General features: G+C 36.6%; 1 protein-coding gene across 3 annotated transcripts in view; it reads right to left on the reverse strand.

The window, feature by feature from the left end:
- Window positions 1-24,720, reverse strand: part of Snx27 (sorting nexin 27) — a 71,824-nt gene that overhangs the window by 4,573 nt on the left and 42,531 nt on the right. For 2 of the 3 annotated variants that reach the window (XM_083122579.1, XM_083122577.1), the window contains exons 6-10: window positions 21,964-22,141; window positions 19,399-19,559; window positions 15,938-16,027; window positions 12,323-12,472; window positions 9,229-9,375 (exon numbers count right to left, since the gene is read on the reverse strand). In XM_083122579.1, coding sequence (XP_082978705.1) covers window positions 9,229-9,375; window positions 12,323-12,472; window positions 15,938-16,027; window positions 19,399-19,559; window positions 21,964-22,141 — 726 coding nt within the window. The remainder of the gene's footprint in view (window positions 1-9,228; window positions 9,376-12,322; window positions 12,473-15,937; window positions 16,028-19,398; window positions 19,560-21,963; window positions 22,142-24,720) is intronic. The other variant, XM_083122578.1, reaches the window with a different exon arrangement.

The following is a 24,720-nucleotide window of genomic DNA, read 5'->3' on the forward strand; positions in this document are numbered from 1 at the left end:
TCTACCACGAAGGAAAGATACTGTTGTAAGAAATGTGATCCCAGTTACGATCCTTATCAATTGCTGGCTTATTTGGAAAGCATAAATCCTAATTTATATGACATACTAAACAGCATTAGAAGCATACAATTAGCTGTTGTAAATTCTAACCAAGAACTTAAGCAGTCTAATCAATAACTTAGGTCTCAGTTTGAACAGTCTAACCAAGAACTTAAGTCTCAGTTTGAACAGTCTAATCAGGAACTTAGATCAGAATTAAATCTGTCTAATGAAAATATTCAGGTTAAACTCGACGTTATATCTTTAAAACAAGCTGAATTATCTAGTGCACATACAGAGTTATCTTCACAGCTTGATGTTAAATTTCAAGCTGTTAATCATGATATTAGTCATGTTAACAATCGGCTCAATATTTTAATGTCTGAATTTAAGGACAAAATAGATGCGGTTAGTACAGTGTGTTTACAATCAACTACACGTCTTGAATCTGTATTTGGTAATAAATGTCGTAATGTTGATGACAAACTATCTGAATTTGAAAATGTACAAGGATCATTGAAAGAACACGTTCTTGATTGTAACGAACATCTAAAGGATGTTAATAACAAGCTTAATGATTATGATCAAAGTTTAGATAATATCAAATCAAATTATAATGACTGCTCTTCTAACATTGTTGATCTTATGTCTAGAGTCACTATTTTAGAAAGTAAAAGCAATGTTAATGCTGATGTACATAAGCATATTTCTGATTGTACAGAAAAGTTCCAACAGTTTAATTCCCGAATTGAAGGTATGAAACAAGGTAGCAAAAACCTTCAATCTGATGGCAAATATTTAACACCCGAAGTTAATTCTAATGCTCGTAATTCTGTTGTTACATATAGTAAAAGTAGAACAAAATCAATTGTCGGAATGGAAGATCCAAGCATGATGTTGGACTCAGTACTTCGTCTAGTGACGTATCAGATGATTTTTCTAGGACAGTTGTTTCCAGTAAGAAGAATATTACTAACACTCGTGCTCGTAAACATGTCCGTTGGAAGCACAAGTATAATAAATCTGTAAGGTCTGGCTCTGAAGACACTTCCGTAAAGAAATTCCGAAGTGACGACACAGAAGGTCCATTCCAAAAATGAGAGTTGGGTGCTGAGAAATATAACTACACTGATGCTTGCTATCAACTGTTTGGTACAAATGCACATCTTACTTCTAGTTTTGTGCTTACTACGAATAATGACAATGGTAGGAATGTACATAATAAGCCACATTCTAGATCAAAGCTTTAATTCTCCTTGTATGTGGTGTGATTTTAACCTACAAATATCAGAACCTAACCCACAAAATGATTGTGTTAGTAATATTTATTGTGATGCAAGTGTACCATGTTCAGTTTCGAACAATCAAGATGATCCTCATTCTTCTGTAAATGGTTCTAGATTGCATGATTATGGTAACACAGGGTTAAACGGAGCAAATCATATTTGCTATAATCAACCGTATAGTTCGAGAGGAAAAAGTTATCATCCTATAACTAGAAATACATGCAATGGAGAAGGAAATGCAAGAAGTGGACGTTTAAAATTAAGTGAATTATCTCAATTGCCTAAGTTCTCGGGAAAGATAGAGCAACAATCAGCGAGAGAATATATTGAACAGCTGGATAACATATTACATGTTGTAGGAGTGCCAACAGAAATGAAACTGCAAAGTATTCAACAATGCTTCATTGGGAGAGCTGGTTATTGGTTTCGGACTTTATTACTTTAATTCTTATGATCAGTTTGTACAAGAATTCATTAATCAGTTTGCTTCTTCGGAAGTTATCCAATCACAACTTTCCAAATTGAGGAATCGCAAATACGATCCCAGTGTACATGGCACTTTAGAGACTTTTGCTTTAAAAACTCACTCTAGTTTTTGCAATTTGGTTGAAAATACTCAAGATATAGATGTTGTACAGTTAATACTTAGCCAATTACCTGATAATATTGCCAATCACAGTACTTGTCACGAAATTTGTTCAGTAGATCAACTGACTAGCATGTTAAGAAGATTAAATGTAATAGAATTGAAATTACATAGCATTAAAACTTACAGGAAGGGAGGGAGAAGCACCTTAAGAATAGCAAAGAATGCAAACAAGAAAAAGGAAAACAGAGAAGAGGAAGAGATTATCTACAAAGTGAAATGTAAAGAATGTCAGGGTGTGTACATAGGAGAAATGAAAAAGAGGCTGAAAGACAGGTTGAAACAACATAGGGATGATGTACGACTTAAGAGAGAGAGAAATTCGATATTTAAACACACGAGAGAAACAGGACATGACATAGAGTGGGATGAGGCTAAGCAGATAGGAAGGGAGAAGAGAATACTAGTGAGAAAATGGAAAGAGGCTATGGAAATAGAGAAGAAATGTGAAGAAGACACAATGAACTGGAATGGGGGACTGAAGATAAACAAAGAATGGAAGAAGGTGTTAGAAAGAGTGGAAAGGACAAGAGAGAAAGAGGGGAGAAGGAAGAAGAATGAAGGAAAAAGAGTGTGAGATAAAGAATCCAACCACATTCTAGATGGAAGAAAATATGTTTAGCCTTTTAGGTGAAAGTATGGTTGACAAGTGAAAGCCACCTGCTAGAATGTTCCAGAACAACTTTCTAATAGTCTGGAGGAGAGTAATGTTTGTGTATATATATATATCGTCCTGTTTTGTACCTTGTTACATTTGTACTTGGTGCAGAGTCTGAAGAAGACCTTGCTAGAAGGTTGAAACGTTACGTTTAGTTTATGTTTTATAATAAAATAAATTTCTGCCTTGGTCAGCATATTGAGTTTTTCATATCATGGAAACAAGGCTTAACGGTGTTATAATCTAGGAGGTATATGAGTAAATGCAGACATTGCTTTCATGAATGGTCATGGATACCTGGACGATCGTCTAACAAGTTTATGTATGTGCAAATAAGTATGATATTTGAAGAAACAGTCACAGCATTAATTTATTACTTGCAACTCAGTTGACAACGTTGAAGTATTCGCTCAAGGAAATAAGTAATCAGGTAGCCATATTTGAATAATTACGGCGTTTTCAACAGGGATAGTGAATTGGAAGATGGGAAGAATAGAACTAAGTGCATGTTTTGTATTTCTTGATTGGCGTGCATTATTTACATCTACTGAAACATATTGCTGAAGAAATTATCCAAGATTGCGTAAGGAGGAGTAGAAAGAAGATTTGAAGAATTGAAAACTTATGTTGGACAATAACTTGTTATAAATGCAATTTGAATAGTACTAATTAATCTGTGTTGCTCATGATTCTTTGCATAGTCAATAATATTGTTTATTTGTTTAACGTACTTCAAGAATGGAACTACAACATGAGATACAAAATGTGTGTCAAGTTTGATTCACAGAGTTCATAAAGAACTGAATTAATATTGTTTAATAAATGGAATTTATGTTGTAGTTTAAAAATTCAATGTTCATAAGTTTGGAACTAAATGTGGTAAAATTTTCGATATTTACAGAACTGAAATAAATCGAAAATTTTCACCCGGAAGGAGTGCATATTGTGACTGACCCAAAGATGATCATTTATTTCATTTATTATTTAATTTTGTGTTTAATATGCATTATGATATTTATGTTGTTATCAATTACTATTTTGTTATGTTCCAAAACGTTGTTGAATTAATAAGATGTATAATTAATTATTGATAATGTGAAATTGCGATGTATAAATTTCTATACACATTTTGAGCATAGCAACGAAAAAACAAACAAAGACAGTTGATCAATAAGTGAAAAATATATTGAAATTTTATATAGTGACATCCGAGTTTTCTTTGAATTTAGCAAACTGTAAGTAGATTTGGATAAAGGGAAATATTAGGATGTTTCGTTGAAGTGTGTGCGAAAGACTTGCTTCAAAGTACATGAGGATGGGAATATGCCCCTGAGCCCCCTCTGGGTATACATTTATATTGCCGTACACCCTGTACCTCTATGTTCTATCAACAATTGAGAATGTTAATTTAAAACTGTAAGCAAAACATTAATTGATCCTTTAAATCTTGTGACAAACTATTTGATCACACCTTAACATATACCTCGATTGTGGTGAACATTTTAAAAATGTGATTTGTATTGCATAAGGAAGCTAAAAATCAGTCCCGGAAATTTCCTACGGGGGAGGGTCAACTTTGCATATGAAATGAATGAAATGAATCAAGTTTATCAAAATTGTTGAAAATATATTAATATATTTACATAACTGATTAGTTTATATAAAATATATTTGGTTTCAATATGTAATATCTTATCACTTAAAACCTAAGCTTTCTAATACATTTGAGTATTCAGAATAGATCCTATACAATTTAAAATTATAATGCACAAATCTTATGTTTTCTGTATACTTTCGTGCATTTCTAATTTCATAACACTGAGTAATCAAGTTCTGGTTTAACCCTTCTTCCAACTATTAATAATTGATTAATATAGTATTTAAATGGCAATTTGGTATCAAATGCCACACCAAGATCTTTCAGTTGGTCAACTCTTTCAACACGATTATGTATGTAAGAAGATAAGTATTGCTTCATTTTTCTTGAAAAATCAATACTTACGTATTCTCAATATTGAGACTCATTGTAATCAGATCATATTTTCTCATCAGCTTTATTTTGTATTTGAACATTTGCTATTTGATGTCACTTCTCTGCCACTTTTGGCTAATCCCAGCAATGGGGAAGGAGTGATGATTAGATGAAATTGAGTGTCACAAAGAACACACATATTCACAGCATGACCCAAACCTGGAAACTTCAGTTGCAAGAATGAAAGATGATCACTAAACATGCTACCATCTGCTTCATTTTGAATTACAATATGAAGTTTAAAGTATCTGCAAATAATAAGTATTGACTAACCACAATGGCATTAGCTATAGTACCTTTAACATACAATAGCATTTCTGCCTGTAAGCTTCTATGGACAGGTCCTCTTCAGGTGCATGCATTTCAAATGTGCTGTGACGTACAAAATAAATCACAGCAGAACTATTTCTCAGACAGTTGAGATTGTTTTTCTATTTTCTGAATGACACACCTCTCATGGAAAATTTAATTTAATACATTTTCCTCCCAATAAAGATAATTTACTCTGATAAGCTTACTTTTAATTTTTCCGCGCAAAAGTAAGCTTATCAGAGTAAATTACCTATCTTCGCATAACCGCAAAACAGATATATTTAGATACAATGCCAATAAAGATAGTTAAAAATGAATAAGAATTGAAATTTTACACAAAAAATCATCTTTTGCGGCTCACTCTGGCCACCACAATAAACTTAAGTGACTGAAAAAATTAGTAAGTAGCACTACTATGTTTCTACAATCATAGGCAGTCACGTTAAATATTGTTATTTCTTGTGGAAAAAAATAATAAAAATGTATAAAAGAAAAACAGTGCATCAATGTTACTGAATACAGTTCCGAAAAGTTGTTGTAGCACTGATCCTAAGGGCAATTATGGCTTGAAATTTGCAGGGAAGCACAACAGAAGACCACACCTCGAAGACATACCACTACTATCTCCAACTTGCGAAAAAAAAATGGGTGGAATAAGCAAATCAAAAAGAGTAATAATTTTCAGGATTTTTTTAAAAATCTGGCCTCTTCTCCTGGACCCCTAATTCCCGGACAAAAAACGGTAACATCTCATGGTACTCACATCTATGTGCAATCGGCAGAAGTTTCATTCGGTAATCCTAAATAATAAAGAATGTATGCTAATGGATGTCAGTTTTTTGCTTTCAGGCAGTCATGTCTGTGAAAAATTGGGATTGCTTTGTTACCTAGACACAGGAAGCCTTGAAAGTCAAGTTCACTGACCAGGACTCCTTGAAAGTCAAGTTCACTGACACATTGGTCTGCAAATGCTCCTCCCTAGTACACATGTTTCTAGCACTCAAAAATTAATATAGACCAACGCATTATCATATTTTCTATCTACACAAAGTGTGGTAGTTCACATTTACAAAATTTTCAAGAAAAATATTGAATACAATGTCTACATAAGAAAAGAAAGCAGAAATTAGCGGCTCGGAAGTAAAACTTGATAACCCTCACTCCTTTCAAATTTGAGATAGCATTGGTTTTTCAGTTGCTACAGTCTCCTGTTGCTCACACGTTAGTGAACAAAGTCCATTCAGTAGCCATTAATTGGAAAAACACACTGGCAACAGTGATCCGACCACACTTGTGCAGTAGCTGCACATAGGCCATTAGGCACAGCCATACATCACAGTCTGCTATTGTTTTCCTTGTGTTAAAGTGAGAATAAACAATCGTGCCAGTGACAAGACATTCAATTTCATAATGCACAAGGTCATAATGCTGCCCAAATTCATGGCAAATTGCATTAAATTTATGGGTCGACAGTAAAGAGTGAAGGAAGAGTTCTACAATAGTGTTATGATTTTAGGGAAGATCATACAAATGTTCACAATGAAGAGAGGATTACTAAGTCTGGTGTTTAGATCAAGGACATTGTTGAACATGTGAATCCAACAATGCAAAAAAAATAATTGCTTCACAATTAGTGCTCTTGCCATGTAATTTCCCTGACAACATTGTTCTGTGATGCACTGGGCTATCGAAACTGTGTTCCAAAAATGTTGACAGCTGCTCACAAAAACCAAAGAATGACAACTGCACATACATTTTTGTACTGCAGACACACGGATATGTCATGACTGGTGATGAAGTGTGTATATCTTACGCCAATGTCACTTATGCAGAGGCAAAAAAAGTTCAAGCAACTTGAGCTGCAGTAAAATCATCATGTCAGGAACAACAACCACATCACAGGTATACAGTGAAATACTCTCAAAACTGAGATATGCCATTCATATAATCAGCTACATGGAATGCTGAGATCAGGATTTTTCTTCCTGATGACAATGCATGTCCACACACTCCAGAAGTTTCAATGGAAACATTTGATCAACCTCCTCCCACCACCACCACTTTACAGCCCTGATCTTTCACCTAGTGACCATCATGTCTGCCTGAAGCATGGCTTTCATCTCAATGATTCACAGTGAGGTATTAAAAATAGCAGTGCTGAACTGGCTGAACTCCCAAGTGGCAGCATTTCATGCACAGAGTACACAAAAACTTGTTCCATATTACCAGCAGTGCTTGGAATATAATGGTGACTACATAGAAAAATTAATGGACATATATATATTTGTAACCATTTGTAACACTTTTGTTATTTTTTGTAACCAATTGTCACTTACTTCTGAAATGCACCTTGTAGATAATAAGTACATCTTTGAACTTTGCAATAAATTTTCCAGTACTTAAATAACACTCAAATCATTTATGTAACTGATGTGTAATTCCGTACTCAGAAATATTACTAATCAATAATTTATGGTCTATAGAGTAAAGAGCCTTAAACACAGCATTTGCTCAAAAGGTCAGGGATGACACAAAAGTGTCCCAGAGAGAGGTCTGTCTGATACTTGGAACTAGGCAACGCAGCCTGGTTGATGTTGCCACACAGTGTGCAGAAACCAGAAACTTTTGTTCCGCTCTTGCTTTGCTTTTCCCATATGTGACACAATTCTGCCCAGCCACCTACCTACGTACTCTCATGGCCATGTGTTTAGTTACATTTAAGTGTAACACATCAACTTGATTCCCATTGTCGATTGTGTCATACATGCAAGCCCATGCTTGATGATAAGTTAGAAAGAGATGAAGCAATTGCCAACCAATTTTGTTTAATGGTAGATAACCAACTTGAGAAAATAAGTCAAAGGTGGGAAAGCGAAAGTATTGAAGGGAAATGGAGTATAATTAAGAAGATACTACATGAAACAGCACATGAAGTGCTGGGAGAGAAGACGAAGATCAAAAGAGGTGAATGGTTTGATGAGGAGTGTAGAACAGCAATAAATGAAAGAAATGAGGCACGAAAGAGAATTCTTAATAGGAAAACCAGGTATAACACAGAACAATATAGACCAAAAAGAAAGGAAGCAGACAGGGTGTGCAGGAGAAAGAAATGGGACTTTGACAAAGAGTGGATTGAGGAACTTGAAGAAAATAATAGTAATCAGCAAAGACAGCAAGTAAGGAAAATGTACATGAGGGTTAAAGATATAAGGAAAGGCTTCCAACTGAAGAAAGCTTTCTGTAAAGACAGACTAGGAAACCTAATAGGAGTAAAAATGAGATCTTAAGACAGATGGGCAGAATACTTCAGTAAACTACTTAATGTAGAAGATGGGTCCCGAGATCTGGAATTGAGAGATGGAGAGGAGTACCCAGAAGAGGACTATGATGATGAAACCAGAGCATCTCCAACACTAGAAGAAGTGAGAACAGCTATTAAGACTCTTAAGAATAATACAAGCCCCAGCGATTCATAATATCACTGCTGAAATAGTTAAGAACGGATATATTGGAACATGAACAGATGCCAGATCAATGGAGTATGGCAATAATCTGTCCTATACATAAAAAGAACGAGATAACACCTGCTGTGAGAACTATAGAGGAGAGTGTAATATACAAAGTGCTTGCAAAGATTCTAGCGGCAAGATTGTCACCACTCACTGAAGGAATAATAGGGGATTATCAGTGTGGTTTTAGACCAAACAGATCCACTACTTTGTTGTCTGCCAATGAAAAAGGGATAAAAAGTCTCAGATGTTGCACCTTTGCCTTTTATACTCGGAGGTGTACGAGACCCGAGTTGGTGTAACGTTCTGCCAGGGTGGAGGTGACATCAATTGGTGCTAAGAAAGGATTATGGTTTACATCATGCTTGTCCTGCCATCTACAGAACCATTAGACTAATTGGATCTTAGGTAGATTAAGAACTGACAAAAGAGCAACAACTGAAAAAGCTGTTTATTGATACACATGACAATCAACCAATAGCATTATGCATCATTTTACAGAAATGTTGGAATAAATAGTTAAGACAAGGATATCCTTCTAATATTCAGACTCGTCCATGCCTCCTCACATTAAAGAGGCTGACTGACCAGAAACTGCTTGCCTTCTTACAGTACTATTACCCTAACAATACACTGAAAGGTTTATTTGTCCCACATGGCAAAAGGTTATTAATCTGTCGATGAATTTACAAGAGAATGCTAACACATACATGAAAAATAATCTTACAAGATCATATGTTACTTACATATGGAGTGAAAATCTTGACCCAGCGAGGAGTTTTCTCTGGTCGTTGATACTGAAAGCAGAATGCCATGGCTTCATCATCCACTTCCCACTCTTTGATGCTCTGCCATAAGAAGTCCACAATCTGAGACTGGTCAAAGGCAAAATGCTGTCAGATTTTACAGAGGGATACAATTTAATATTATTTTAAATTACCTATGTACAAAGAAAATCTAACATTGAAATAAAGCAGTGATGAGGCTGATTTGTAGCATGACTGAGATCAACTGCTGATAATGGCATACGACTATCACACTTTACTGGTGAATTTACATAGTGGCTATGCAAGCACAAATGTAAAATTCACGTAGTAGAATTCCAGGTTTCACCTACATAAATTTTCCATTCTTCAAGGTTAAAAATTGTGCGATGCATGAAGAGTTTTAAATAAAAATTTGCTTAAAAACTAAAGATCATCTCAAGCATTGTTCTTTCCCAGAGATTAACCCTTTGAAATTTGTGATGTTTCAGGATGCAATTTGAAATTAAATACCTCTAAATAAAATGTAGTGTCCCAGAAAGTAATGATGGTAGAGATCAGATTCATAACTTGTTTTGTTCAGCATATAAGGGCGCACTCATAAAAGAGCATGTATATTTCAGAAATTAGAAGAAATTTCTACATTTTTTCTTTTTAATTAGCACTAACCCTGTCATCTGGAGACAATGGCAGGATTTAAGTGTTGAAAACATTACTGAATTATACTTCTCTCTTATACAAAGAATTGCATACTTGTCATTTTTACTACCTGAAAAATCAAGATATGAAGTGATGCCATGTTAAAAGCCATTTAAATAACTGCATTTAGAAGTTGGGGCTTCGTCCACCTCCAATTATGCAGAGGTGGAAACTAGTCAAACGGTAAATATTACTGATATAACTGACCAAAATATAAAAAAAACTGACAAATTTAATTCTAGCCTAGCAATAAATGAAGTTTAAAAGAAAAGCTCGAATTTCATAAAAATATATACATTAGCTGGCCTCCAGATCCTCACACTCACCCTTCACAAATTTTTATGAAGTGCAAGGCCAACATTTGTTTGTCAAGTTCCTTAATGGAGATGAAACCTCAGAAGATGAACGCCATTCACAAAAACCATGAGAGATAGATGAGAACCAGCTTCAAAGGCTGACTGAGTCAGATCGTAATTAAATGTGCTTGGAACTCAGTATGAAGCTAGATATCATCTCCACAAGATTAAAAAAGGTTCCTCACCAAATATCTAATGAGTACAAGATATCATGTCTGACAATTTCCTCCTCTTGCTCACAAGACAAGAGATGGAGCCTCTATTTGATTACATCATCAACTGCGATGAAAGAAGGCTTTTGTATGGCAAGATATATGATCATGCCAATGGCTGTCTCCTAGTGAACCACCGAGTGCCAAAGAGAGATCTCATCCACGGCAGCAGCTTCTTTTTGTGTTCTGGACAGCATGAACTATAAACTTCTGTGACCAAGCAAAATGGTCAACGTAGACAAGGTCTGTGGCCAGCTTTGATGAGCTTATAATTCACTGGAAAAAGCAATCTGGATTGGTGAATCACCAGAAGCCTGTATTATTCATGGACAAAGTGAAACAACAACACACCACGAAAAATGACACATGACAAACTCGCTGCACTTTGATGAGCAGTTTTGCCCCATCTACTCTATTCACCATACCTTTCCTCCAATGGCTACACCTTTTGGACAATCATATGCGAACAGACATGCTGTGGAATTTTTCTTTTCTTTTTGCTTGAAAAAAAAAATTATAGAGAGAGAGAGAGAGAGAGAGAGACAAAGAGAGTGAGTGAGTTTATAAAAGGCATCAATGACCTTATAGAATGATTACAAAAGGTTGTCTATTGTGCTAGAGATTATTTTGCGCAATAAAGGCTCTAACTGAAAAAAATTGCTACAGAATTCCAAGTACAAATTGTTTACTGCTGGTAACATTTCAGCCCTTCAGGTTTGCAACGAATTTTTTTATTGTGAAATTTCCTGATATGTCCAGGTTTTCCAGTCCAAAAATGAAATTTTTCCAGACATGTTTATAATCATGATTTTTGCTTTTGAACCTTGTGTTTTTAAATTAAATATATAATCCGTTAATTATTATGAATATTAACTTTCACAACACACAAAATTTGAAAAGTAAAATGTAAAATTACAATCGGCATCAAATGTATTGGGTGCTACAATCACGTGCATCTAGCCTTCAGGCTAAGGTAACAGAGGTACATTATTTCACCACAGCAATCTCCACAATATAAAAACAACAGAAAAGTTAAAGAACCATACACAATTTTTCATTTTGTGACGGATTTATAGTGTCATAGAAAATACTGCATTTTTACTTACATTTATAAGTACACAGCATCTGGAGAAATTTTTGTTACATGTAGGAATTCTATAAGAAATGCCACCAAGTCTAAGATCTATAACATAATAGACGATAACCTCATCTTCACCAACCTTTCCGATAATTATGATCATATTGTCAATGTACTTTAGTTATCAATCAGATATCTGGACTGCAAGTTTTACTTTGATATTCTATCTAATATCTAGTATTATAAAAGTGAAAATTATTACAAAAATTTGAAGGAACCATAATTTTTGCACAAGACTGAGAATCATAAGAACAAAAAAAAAAACAAGTTGCTAAATTGAATCTTTTTGGGGAGTGGAATCACAAGAACCAAATCCAGCAGTGGAAGTGAACTGCTTGTTCATTTTGCAACTTTTTCTCTTGGAGACTCCAAAATGCATGTAAATTCCAGATGATCTGCAAAATTTTCTGACATTTCCCTGATTTTTCCCTGACATTTTCCCGTTTTCCAGATGCATAGCAACCCTACACCTGACACAGAGCTTTCATCAGACCAAGGTTTGTGTATGGCTGAATAAATAAGTTGTGCTTGGAATTTCATAGCAATTCATTGCAGAATTCCACATGAGTGTAAACAAAGGACTTTCAATAAAATTTAAATCATATAGCACTGCTACTTTATCACCATAAAGTTACAAAATAAAATGCTAAATCTACTGGGGAAGGACTTACCTCTGGGGCTCCATCCTCTCTGCATGCTTGCAATTTAAAGCTCTTGGATCCGACAGAAGCTATTACATGACCATCTTTGCGAGAGTCACATGCACAATGGGGAAATACAACTTCACCATAGCCATCCAATTCACGTGCTAGTTGCAAGTACTGGAAATAATTAACCTCTTATTAGTACTAGAAAGACAGCTGATACAAAATTAAGCTGAACACTGCAAAATAATCCAGTTCTTAACACCACAGTGCATGCGCTAAATTCCAAAATGTAACTACAAGCGCAGGCAGTGTTGTGCTCACAGACATATAATCACAAATAATGTATTAATTTTTCAGCATCAATATATTATTTTGTCATTTTACATACCACTGAACATTTGGCTACACATCTGTAATCATTGTTTTGTATTTTTGTAATAATTACCATTGTTTTGTTCACGAATTGAATGTTGTGTGGTTTTGTGCGACTGTGTTTTCATAACACCATTATATGCACAGATGGCATGGCGGTCAATGAAATATTTTGGTTAAAAATTATTACTTTTCAGCAATACATGTATGATTACTTGTTTGCTTGGTCACTCGTTTATCAGGTCCAAAATTTGCCTCTGCTCCGCCTCACAATCCATTTTCACAGCAACAACTCTGACGGGAAACCTTGGCACTGGGTTTCATTCTACAGGGTGTCCCACGAACGGCGCAACTGGGAATTAAGAGTGGCGTTACTTTGTAACCGAAACCTGTACATACATAAGTCATACACCAAATGTTAGCCCTGTCCAAGTAGATATTTTTAAACATAGAAACAACAAACGGAGTGCAGTGTTGCCAAATGGAAGTGAAAGTGTAAATTTATTTTTCCACAAAGCATGGAAAATTGCATGTCAAACATTCGTACGGAAATTTGGACGTCAATTTCCACCTTGGGTAGGTGGACTATTTCGCCATCTATAGTGCAGAGAAGAAAACCGATCGTTTTTGCGTATATCCAATCCTGAAATGCCTCGTAAAGGCGTACCGGTCCAAATGGGTGTTTTAAAAAAATTATGAGTTACAGTGGCAACACTGTTGATCTTTGAAGGCAACAAAAGGTGTGTTTAGTGATGGTCTATGACATGGAAATACTGGAAACAGGAAAAAAAGAAAATGAAAATTATGGTGAAAAAAGTCTTACTTACCTACTCCTGGCAACCATGCAATGTGCGTAACAGGCAGTGTTGTGCTCACAGACATATAATCACAAATAATGTTGAAAATGACAACCATTTTCCCTGAGGCATTCATCAACACATTTTATCATGTTGGGAGCAACTTTATGCAAGGTTGATTGGTTTATATTGTTAATGGCTGTGCAAATGTTTATTTTTAGATCATTAAGTGTTCTTGGGTTATTAATGTAAACTGTTTGTTTCAAATAAACCCACAGAAAAAAATCTGGAGACGTCAGATCCGGGGAGCGACTGGGCCATAAGTTTTTGCTTATAATGTGATCGCCAAAAAACTCTGCCAACATGTCTAAAGTTTCATTAGATGTGTGACATGTTGCGGAGTCTTGTTGAAACCAACAATCACGTTCATCACGTTCCAACAGAGAAATAAACTGTGTGATAAGGTCACGACAAACTATTCTGTCAACTGTTGTGTTGAAAAAGAATGGACCGATTATTTTTCTCCGCGAAATCACGCATCACACACCGATCTTTTGTGGATGAAGTGATTGTTCATGTAACAAATGGGGGGTGTTACTTGACCAGTGTCGAGAATTTTGACTGTTGACATATCCATTTAAGTGGAACCATGCTTCATCCGTGAAAGAAACCTTATTCAAAATATTCACACCATTGTCTCTAATAAAATTTCTAAACCACTGGCAGTATCTTACACGTGCACCTTTGTCTGCTTCCTTCAGTTCTTGCACAGCCTGTACCTTATATGCACGTAGGTGCAATTGTTTTAACGCTCGGTGAGTTGTTGTTTTTGATACACCTGACTGTGCAGCAAGTTTACAAACAGATTTCCTGGGAGATTGTGATATTCTCTGCTCCACATCCTGCAGCACACCTTGTGTCAAAACTGGTGGTTGTCTGTGGTAGGGTTTGTCATTAACTGATCCTGTTTCACGAAATCTGGAAACAAGTCGATATATCGTCGAATTTTCTAGAAACACTGTTATTCGGATATTTCTCGCGAAACACAGTTTTTACACTAGCATACAATTTTGAACAAAAATAATGTTCCACAATGAACACCCTCTCTTCCAAAGAGTACTTCATTTCACAGAACAATTCTAATCTTCCCCTACGAACAATGCGAAATGCACGGCTCAAACAGTTCTGAGTACACAACTAACTGATTCTTTTGTTCTCGTTCGGTGGGCGCTCTTATCGCATTGCATGGTTGCCAGGAGTATGTAAGTAACACTTTTTTCACCATAATTTTCATTTTCTTTTTTTCCTGTTTCCAGTATTTCCATGTCATAGACCATCAGTAAACACACCTTTTGTTGCCTTCAAACATCAACAGTGTTGCCACTGTAACTCATAATTTTTTTAAAACACCCATTTGGACCGGTACGCCTTTACGAGGCATTTCAGGATTGGATATACGCAAAAACGATCGGTTTTCTTCTCTGCACTATAGATGGCGAAATAGTCCACCTACCCAAGGTGGAAATTGACGTCCAAATTTCCGTACGAATGTTTGACATGCAATTTTCCATGCTTTGTGGAAAAATAAATTTACACTTTCACTTCCATTTGGCAACACTGCACCCCGTTTGTTGTTTCTATGTTTAAAAATATCTACTTGGACAGGGCTAACTTTTGGTGTATGACTTATGTATGTACAGGTTTCGGTTACAAAGTAACGCCACTCTTAATTCCCAGTTGTGCTGTTTGTGGGACACCCTGTATAACTACATTTGTTATGGGCTACAGCTGATGAATACTACAATGAAACAGTATTCCCACATGGTAACCATAACCAGAAAACATATGGTGCCTATTGGAAAACGCTATACTAGATTTCTGTGTATCCTATGGTGATGATGCAGTATAAAAAATCTAATTACTTCTGGTACAAAAGATGGAATAGAGAATGTAAATTGAGTTTATATGGTAATTCAGCTTGTGCTTCATTTCCTATCAGTTCCATTGAATCTTCTTGAGACCTTGCTTCTGTACAATGCTCATATTCTAAATTGACCCCGCTACACCTAAGGCACAGTTGCAAATAAAGGTAGGAGATTTAAGTAAATCACCCAATGCCAACCTTTAGAGATGAGACAACTAGTGCCATCTTCCTGTAATTGAGAAAACTATTGTAAACTGAATGGTTATTAGAATAGCTTATTGACACACAGAGACAGTGAGAAAAAAGGTGGGTTTTGGTGGTTCACACCTTAGTTAAGCCATAATTCCCATTAATTTTCAACACAATGGAATATTTTGGCATGAATACCAAGTAATAGTTATTCCAGGCACAATGCTGTTTGGAAAACACATTTTATTACTTTTTAGAAGGACGAACAGGAAACACTAAATCTTTGACACTACTCTCACCTACAATAAATATAAAATTTGTGCTATTTGGTGTAAGAAAATAGCATTAAAAACGTACCTCATTCTTTCTAGCAGAGTCCTGCAATGCTTTCAATTGATATAACCTATCATCTGCTCTGATGTGTCCTCTGTTAACATCGTCCACTGCCTGTAAAAAAAATAAAAAAATAAAAAATACAAGAGCTCACATGTACACATAGTACAAGCAATTTATAGAGGCATGTACACATTATTGGTAGATTTTGTAAGGCTATATTTTCACCAATAATGAACAGAAATACATGATATTAGCATCATTTGAAAAAGGAATATTTGAAGTTTTACAGAGGCCATAAATGCATTCGATGTGCTCCCAACGTGTGGCAGGGCAGATGTCCAGGCAGTACTCCCATTCTCACCAAACCTTCTCAAGTTTATGACAGTATAAAACTTCCTACGTCACGTGCCGGCAACATATTTGTTAAAAACAATAAAAAAAAAACACAAACAGCACAATAAAAAAGAGTTCTTCCGAGCTTTCGATTACATCTCGGAATCATCATCAGGGCTGGTCGAGGGGCGACGGAAGGGACGAAGTTCCACTGGACATACTCAGCAAATACCAAAGATACACATTGACAGCCTTGTGTCATGGCAAATAAACACCGCCATAGAAGTGTTTGCCCCCACTGCCTTGTGGGCCTGGGGGGATCCAGAAAGGCTAAGGGAGTTGGAACCCTGACAGAAAACAAGGGTGTACCTGAGAACCCACAGGTGGCAACCCCACCACTCAGGTGTAGGCTGTGACAGGCCCGATTAGCCAACAGCCGAAAACATAAAAAAATCGAGATAAGAAAGAAGCAAGCCGGACTGGAAATTGGAGACAACATGCGCTACGAATAGGGACATTGAATATTGGAACACTGACAGAAAGCACTGAAGCAATTGTGGATCTAATGAAGAGAAGAGGGATCGACATCTTTAGAATGAGAGAAACAAAATGGAAAGAAAGAGGAGAAATTAAATTGAGGCAAGACTATGAACTGTACTGGGCAGGGACTGCAGAGGGCAGGAGAAGTGGGGTTGGATTTGTAGTCAAAAGTGGAATAAGTGAGGAAGTAGAAAGAGTAAATGACAGAATAATAAAACTAAAAATGAATGTAAGAGGGAAAGTAATAGAAATAATTCAAGTGTATGCCCCACAAACAGGATGTACAAGGGAAGAGAAAGAAGAATTTGAAGATGATTTGGAAGAACACGTATGAAAGGAATGGCAAATTGTGATGGGTGATTTTAATGCATAAGTGGGAAGAGACAGGAAAGGGTATATGGAAGTACTTACAGCAGATGGATGGGGACAGAGGAATGAGTAGGGAAGGAGGCTAGTGGACTTTTGTACGAGAAACGTACTGTTAGTAGCTAATAGCTGGTTTAAGAAGAAATATGACAGCCATAAGATTACAAGATGCAGTGGGAATAATGAACAAAAGTCTGTAATAGATTATATATTGGTAAACAAGGAAGATAATGAACAACATTAAAGTAATACCCAGTGAGAACTTAGACAATTACCACAGGCTACTAGTAAGAGATGTGAGGAGATGGAAAATAAACGATAGAAGGGACGATTGAGAAAGAGTGCCAGAAGGGCGGATAAACAAAAATGGTGTAGGAGACAGTAAACACTTACCACAATTGAAGAAAAGTTTGATATTTCGAGGTCATGACCTCATTTTCACAGTAGGTAGAAAGTATGGAGTACAAAAGCGTAGAGGCACAGAAACCTGACACCAGCGTCCGTCAGCATAGTGGTGCCAGAAACAAGTGATAGAACACGGGTTTTGCGAAAAGATCCTTTCACCAGTGTTTACTGCGGGATGGATGGTGGGTGGGTTGTGATTAGGGGGGGAATGGGAGATACTTATTTGGTGGCTAGGTTGAGTCCGGGGGTATGGTGGTGTGCATTCCTGAAATGTAGGCCTTTCCCATCGCCTGCGGGTGGAGGTGTCAGTGTGCTAGGGTAATAGGTGTATTATGGCTACATGGAAGCAGTTGTTGAAGGTGGTGTTGTGGCTGTTGGTGTGGGTGGCGACGGTGAAGTCGGAGTTTTGGGTGGAAGCTCTGTGGTTATTGATGCGGAGGTTCAGGGGGGTAGAGGTTTCACCCAGATAGAAGTAACCACAGATTTGACAGATGAGGGTGTATATTAGGTTGGAGGAGTGGCAGGTGCCCTTTGGGTGAAGGGTTAATTCACCAGCTGCATTCGGGATCTGGAGGGTGGGGGAGGTGATAAGTATGGGGCAGGTCTTGCATCTGGGTTTGTTGCACTTGTAGGCTGAGGGTGGTGGGATGGGAGCGGTGGGTGTATTATGGACCAAGATGTTCTTGAGGTTGGGGGGGCATCGGAAGACAACCCTAGGTTTGTCCCGAAAGATGTCTCTGGTGTCGGGATGTGGAGGATGGGAAGGAGGGAATGGATGGTATGTTTAATTTTCAGGAGGTGAGGGTGGTATTGGGTGATCAGAACAGGAGGGTTGGTTTTGGGTTGCATAGCACAGGTGTGAGACATGGCTCTCGTTTTTTGTTTGTTGATGAGGGTGGAGGTGTAGCCCCAGTTGATTAGGGCTTGGTGCAGGCGTAGGTTGTAGTTTTGGTGGGATGAGGGGGTGAGTTGAGGCATTGGCCTCTAAGGTCTAAGGAGAATGGTATGTCTTTTTTGGTGTGGTGGGGATGAGAGCTGGAGTAGGGAAGACACTGGATTTGGTTGGTTGGTTTGATATGTATGAATGTTTCCAAGTGGTCTCCCACGATGTGGATATCCACATCTAGGAAGGTCACTTGGTTATTGGAGTGGAACCAGGTGAATTGGAGGGTGGTGAAGTTGTTCAGTTGGTTTAGGAAGGTGGTGAGGAAGGGTTCGCCATGTGTCCAGAGGAGAATAATGTTGTCAATGAATGTGAGCCAGAGGAGTGGTTTCAGTTGTTGGGAGTCTAGGAACTCTTGTTCCAGCCTGCCCAGGAACAGGTTTGCATACGAGGGGTCATTTTGGTTCCCATGGCTGTGCCACGTACTTGCAGGTAATGCTGGTCTCCGAAGCGGAAGTTCTTGCAGGTGAGTACAAGGTTGGCTACTTGAATCAGGAAGTGGGTGCTGGGGCTGTGGGGTTTAGGTCTGCTGTTGAGGAATGATTCCGTGGCATGGAGGCCATGGGCATGGGGAATGTTGGTGTATAGGGAGGTGACATCAACAGTGGTGAGGATGGTGTTGGCTGGCAGAGGTGGTAGGTTGTGGATGATGTCAAGGAGGTGGTTAGTGTTACGTAGGTATGAGGGCAGGCTTTGGACAAGAGGTTGGAGATGGGAGTCAACAAAGGCTGATATGAATTTTTACAATCCTGCATTGCAAATTTTCTCATAATACATGTTAGTGTTTTTGTGCACATATCATTTCTTGCATTATACCGTAATTGCAAGTGCAACCAATATGCACATTTTTATTTCTTTTAAGTTTACAATTACCAAACAAAGAATTGCTGCATACCTGCCAGAATATATATGTGGTAGCTTGTTCATCATTTGCTAAGCTTAATTCACGTGATAGCGAAAACAGCCATTTCCGTACAGCTAAACATGTTGATGTTGCTGTGCTATAATTTTGGATGTATAAGTTATGAGGGAATTCGTTTGGTTGTAGCTTCCTTTCTGGAAAGAGGAAATAATAAGTCTTATAAGTACACTGTTCAGGAGTTCATCTAATAAACATCTAATACTTGAATGAACACAATTTTAACAATACAAGTTAGCAATTGCAAAATACATGTTAATACTTGCCTGTTTATAGTTCGGTTATTTTGTCATGCTTCTATTTGTATTAAGGTTAATTGTGATGATTCTTTACCCCCCAGAAACTTAACTGAGATTTATACTTATCTTGTAATAAGAAACCACAGGATCTACTAACAAGTTAAAATATTGTAATCAGAAAGAAATTAAGAACTTCAGTTATAAAAGTTAATGCTTCAACCATCTGGTCCCAACCATAACACAAATAACATCAGATTCATGATGGAGTTGTGCATGTCTGCAAGGCATGTGGTCTACTAGCCTTGTACCAGATGTTATTTTAATTTTAGACCTTTTTTCCACTTATTTTGGGAATTCCCTTGCACATGCCACAAATATCTGATCTAGAGAACACCAACTATTAAAAATAAGCTGCTGCTTAAATGTGGCCATAAAACAAGTACCGTAGTTCTTTGAATCTAAGGTGCAGGTTTTTGTCAGATTTTAGACGTCCAAAATTCAGGTGTGCCTTAGATTTGATGGAGTCTTCGATTCAATGTGTATATACTACAATATATGTATTTCATGCACGTACAACATAGAATCTACTGCAGTCTCTATTATCGGTAGTTACAAACAATAAATATTTTTTCTTAACTTTCCTTAAAATTACAGGTAGCTGCAATACAAAAATCAACATTTCGTTTTCCTGATAAGAAAATACTCAACAAAATTTTTCCCCTTTAAATTTGTTGTGTTCGGACAACAATGAACATTTTACAACAAATATTTGAATTTGAATTTAAAATTTTGGGAGCATCAGCACTTAGGCTATTTTGCTCCCGTCACATTATACGGGGGCCAGCCCCTTACCATTACAAATAACAACTCTAACGTTGCATAACTAAAAATTTTAAAATCTTCTGACTTCTGTTAAAAGCTGAGGCTGCAAACGGGCACTCAGCACACACAAGGACATAAAACAGGACAACACACACAAAATTATACTGGCCATAGTGCCAGTCGCCAGAGCCTCGTTAGTCTGCAGTCCAGGGTGCACTATGTGGAAGTGAGGTTGACTATTGGGTGCACTACGTGGAAGGAGCACCCCTTACACCCCTTTACAACAAATAGATAGAATCTTGATGTTCCCCAGTACATACTGGTAGTCAGGTTTCGTTGACGGGACGCACTTGTAGTAAGATACCGGTAACAGGATATATATGGAGAAGCAAAAGTGCCACTCATACGATGCAGCATTTAACAGACATTACCGATGTTGCAAGGTAAAGTACCGTATACCGTATTTGTAAACAAATAAACATGTACCCTATAGATTTAAATAAACAAAAAATTGTAAAAACAGAAGTTACCGATGTTGCAAGCTAAAGTACCGTATAGGTATTTGCTAACAAACATGTACCCTATAAATGTTTAAATAAACACTGCAAAGGTTAAAATATGAACGTCTTTGAGCATATTTCTGCACCTTAAATTCGAAGTTTTTTTTTTCTGAAAAAATTAGGCGAAAATTCAGGTGCGTCTTAGATTTGATGGCATTTTCGATTCAAAGAAATACGGTACTTTAGCATTCAGACACAGTAATATAATTTGAGAATTAAATTTTGTTTATACAATGACACACAAAGTCCCTTTATTACAAACATACAACAAACAATTTACATTTCTTTGCTTACTATGCATTTGAGAAACAATCTGGCAGCAAAAATCACTCTAAGTAGAATCTTAATTTAAGTCTGTTAGAAAATTAAAACACCCAGTGAACATTTTTAAAAATAATAATTTCTCCTGACCTTGCAAACAATTAGTATGTGAAAGATACTTCAAAATGATTGTTTCAGTTTGTATTTTATGAACAATAAAATGCAGATTAGATTCCATTCCAGTCCTTCAGTTTAAAATCATTACAGCTAGTAAACAAATGCACTTCACTAACATTTAAAGAATGTTTTCATCTGCAAACAATTGATTTAAATGGCTTCTTGCTTCCATTATATTTTAATGTTTGCAATTTCCTTCACATGTTAATTCAATATGCTGGGACGAATGCGATAGTGCACAAACTTCCCATTCATATTTTCATTCAATTTTTAATTACACCCTGTGCGTTAAGAAGAAATTGAATTATAAGCAAGCTACAGCAGATATTGTCCTGTGCTTCGATCGTTCCATTACAAAACGAGCAAGTAATCAATTTTATCAAATAAAAACTATTAGTTCCTTGGCACAAACTTTATTTACAAACTTTTTATGAAAAGGTTAACAAAACTTTTCAAGATGCTGCAAATGTAGCAATACTTACCAAAATTATATTCTACTATTTCAAATAATGCAAAATATTTAGCTGTGTTCTTATTCATATGGATTTTTTCTACTACTGATGCATATACTTCTTCAGTTGTAGAATTCTTCCTTACAGAAACAATTACAACTTCTCGATCAGGTAACAAAACTTTTAAGTCAACTGGGGATGCATTTCCCTGAAAAAGTTGCAATAATTATATTAATTATCCAGCCACTATACAAATACAGCAGTTCAAAAATACTATCAGTATTAGTTTGCCAAAACTGTTTTGTAGGATCACAGCAAATAGAAACCTCATTTGAAGAGTCAGGGGGTAAAAAAGGGAAGTCAACTTTCATCAAACCCCAGAAAAATGAACTTTTAACTGCAAAACCTTACTAAAAGTGTAAATGAAAAGAGAAAAAGAGAGAGAGAGAGACACTTTTGTGTTCCCTGACAACTACACTCACTTACCCTACATGATAGTATGTGTTTCCCTTGTGAACGCACTACAGGAGCTTATACTAGTTGAAGTTCTGGGAGTTTTGTCAGAGGCTGAAGGAGATAGATTCCACTGGACCTATGCTGCAAGGGTACATGATTGGATATGCACCAGAGGTACAGATGCACCCAATTGGAGTTTTCAACTGATAAAGACATGGTCTCTTGTCACTGTATCCACAGGGTGGGTGAGAAGTAACTACGCATTGAAAATTTGTTGTAGTTTCTGTAATATTTAAGCAATCTTAATGAAATTTTCTGAACATATACATCATGGAAGAAGACCAGAGGTAAGTGTATAGACTGATTGCTGTATGTGCCAGCTCAGAATTCAATGTAGGTACCGGCTGCATCCACCAGCTTCCTCCAATGAACAGGGATCGAATCCACGGTCTTCTGTAGGAATTCCTTCAGGACGTTTGTGATAACATCCCAAATTCTTGCCTCCCATTGTTCCACAGTGCGGGGTTTTGTCTTGAGGGCATGAGGTCTGGCAGGCCATTCGTGAGGTTCAAAGTCCAGAAATTTGTGGTTCAACCAGGCCTGTATACAAGTGCAAAGTGTGGCAACATGCAGTCTTGCATGAAAACAAGCTCACCAATGTTTCCTCAGCAAGATACGATGACACAAACATACCCTTGCAACATTATCACGTACTATTCAAAATTCACATTGTTACATTACGTCTTAACGCTTTTATTTGTTAATTTTGAGAATTGGTTGTTACTGCTATTCGTATGCACACATGTAATCCTATTCCATAATGTACATGTACAGAAAGTTTAATTGAGATTACTTAAATATTACAAAAACTACAGTAAATGTTCAATGGCAGTTACTTCTCACCCACCCTGTACCCAAAACCACAAAGTTGCTGTCTGGCCATTAGGGGTATGAAGCCAAATGGAACCAGGAGAGGACCAGTCATTTTTGTTTTGATGTACAATTTATAGACGAAGAAGAGCAGATTTATGACTGCACCAGACATTCCTAGTTTCACATAAAGAAAGAAGTTCTAAATTGGCAAAATAAGGCAGTAGGAGAGATATGATTACTGTATACACAGCAGTTACTGGAACAAACTAGTATTTACATGAACAATCTTCATAATTTGTGACAAACTATAAGTAGTCCAGGTGTTATAAGGAAATAGAAATCATTCAAATATCAATTTCCTAAGTGTACAACTTGTCAAGTGATGTTGTTGACCCTTTACGTAAAAAAAATAGTCTATTATGACATATACAAAAAAAGGGGGGGAATAGGATTTGTTCCTTTTTTCTAGAATCTTGGTGCAGGATTGTAGATTATAAATTGCCTATTTTAATCCTTACATAACATGCTGCTTAATTCAGTCCTTTTTGGCAAGTGCAATGCAATAAGCCTGTCTAGAATGCACTATAGTTGATTTGACCTATTAATTGTAGACCAGAGGTAAGTGTATAGACTGATTGCTGTATGTCATGCTCAAGCAATATTATGCACTGTGTTAAAAATTCAATTTTTTGTTAGCTATATTTGTGTTTGGGAAGGACGAGCTGGTATTAGTTTTCTAGAGCTCAAAGCATTTTGCATACTTTACTTGTTGGGTGTTGTTCATGCATGTAAGATGAAATAAAATAACGTTAATTACAAATCTTGGTGTGCCTATGATAGTTGGTACAGTAATAACAGTACACTGATAGAAAGAATATTGTGAGATACTAATTGGATGCCCTTTATGTTTGCTGAAGTAACAATATTTTTATATCTATTGATATTTCCAGTACAGCGGAAGCCATTTTAAAACGAAAATAATCAACAGTAAAACAGTAGAATAATGTTAAAAAAACACAAAAAATAAGATAAAATAGAATCAACTAAAATAAACAAGCTAAAACAGTACCAAGGTAAACAGATTCGTTTCACAATAGCATTACTTATGCACAATTCTTTCTAAGTTGGTGGTAAAAGACGAAATATGAAGTGAATATATCTACTTGGTTTGAGAGTTTCTGGAGTATTAATGTGTAAATTTACAAGCAGATCTCTCTTAGGCAGGTGTCTCAGGGTCGGCACTTTATATCGAATGATGGAGGAAAAAGCTGAGAACACTGCCGATCTTGGAGGTATGCTAGAGGGTAGCCATGTTCCAGATTGATGAACAGTATTCTAGAATGGGGGACACAAATGTTTTGAAGTTAATGGAAATTGCTTTCAGGTTATTGATTTCAGTGAATCTGTACAGTAGGCCTGGCATACACACTGCCTTTTTTTGTGATGGTTGAGATAGAT

This window comes from Lepisma saccharinum, chromosome 5 (genome assembly GCF_977018435.1).
Source record: "Lepisma saccharinum chromosome 5, izLepSacc3.1, whole genome shotgun sequence".
Lineage (NCBI taxonomy): Eukaryota > Metazoa > Arthropoda > Insecta > Zygentoma > Lepismatidae > Lepisma > Lepisma saccharinum.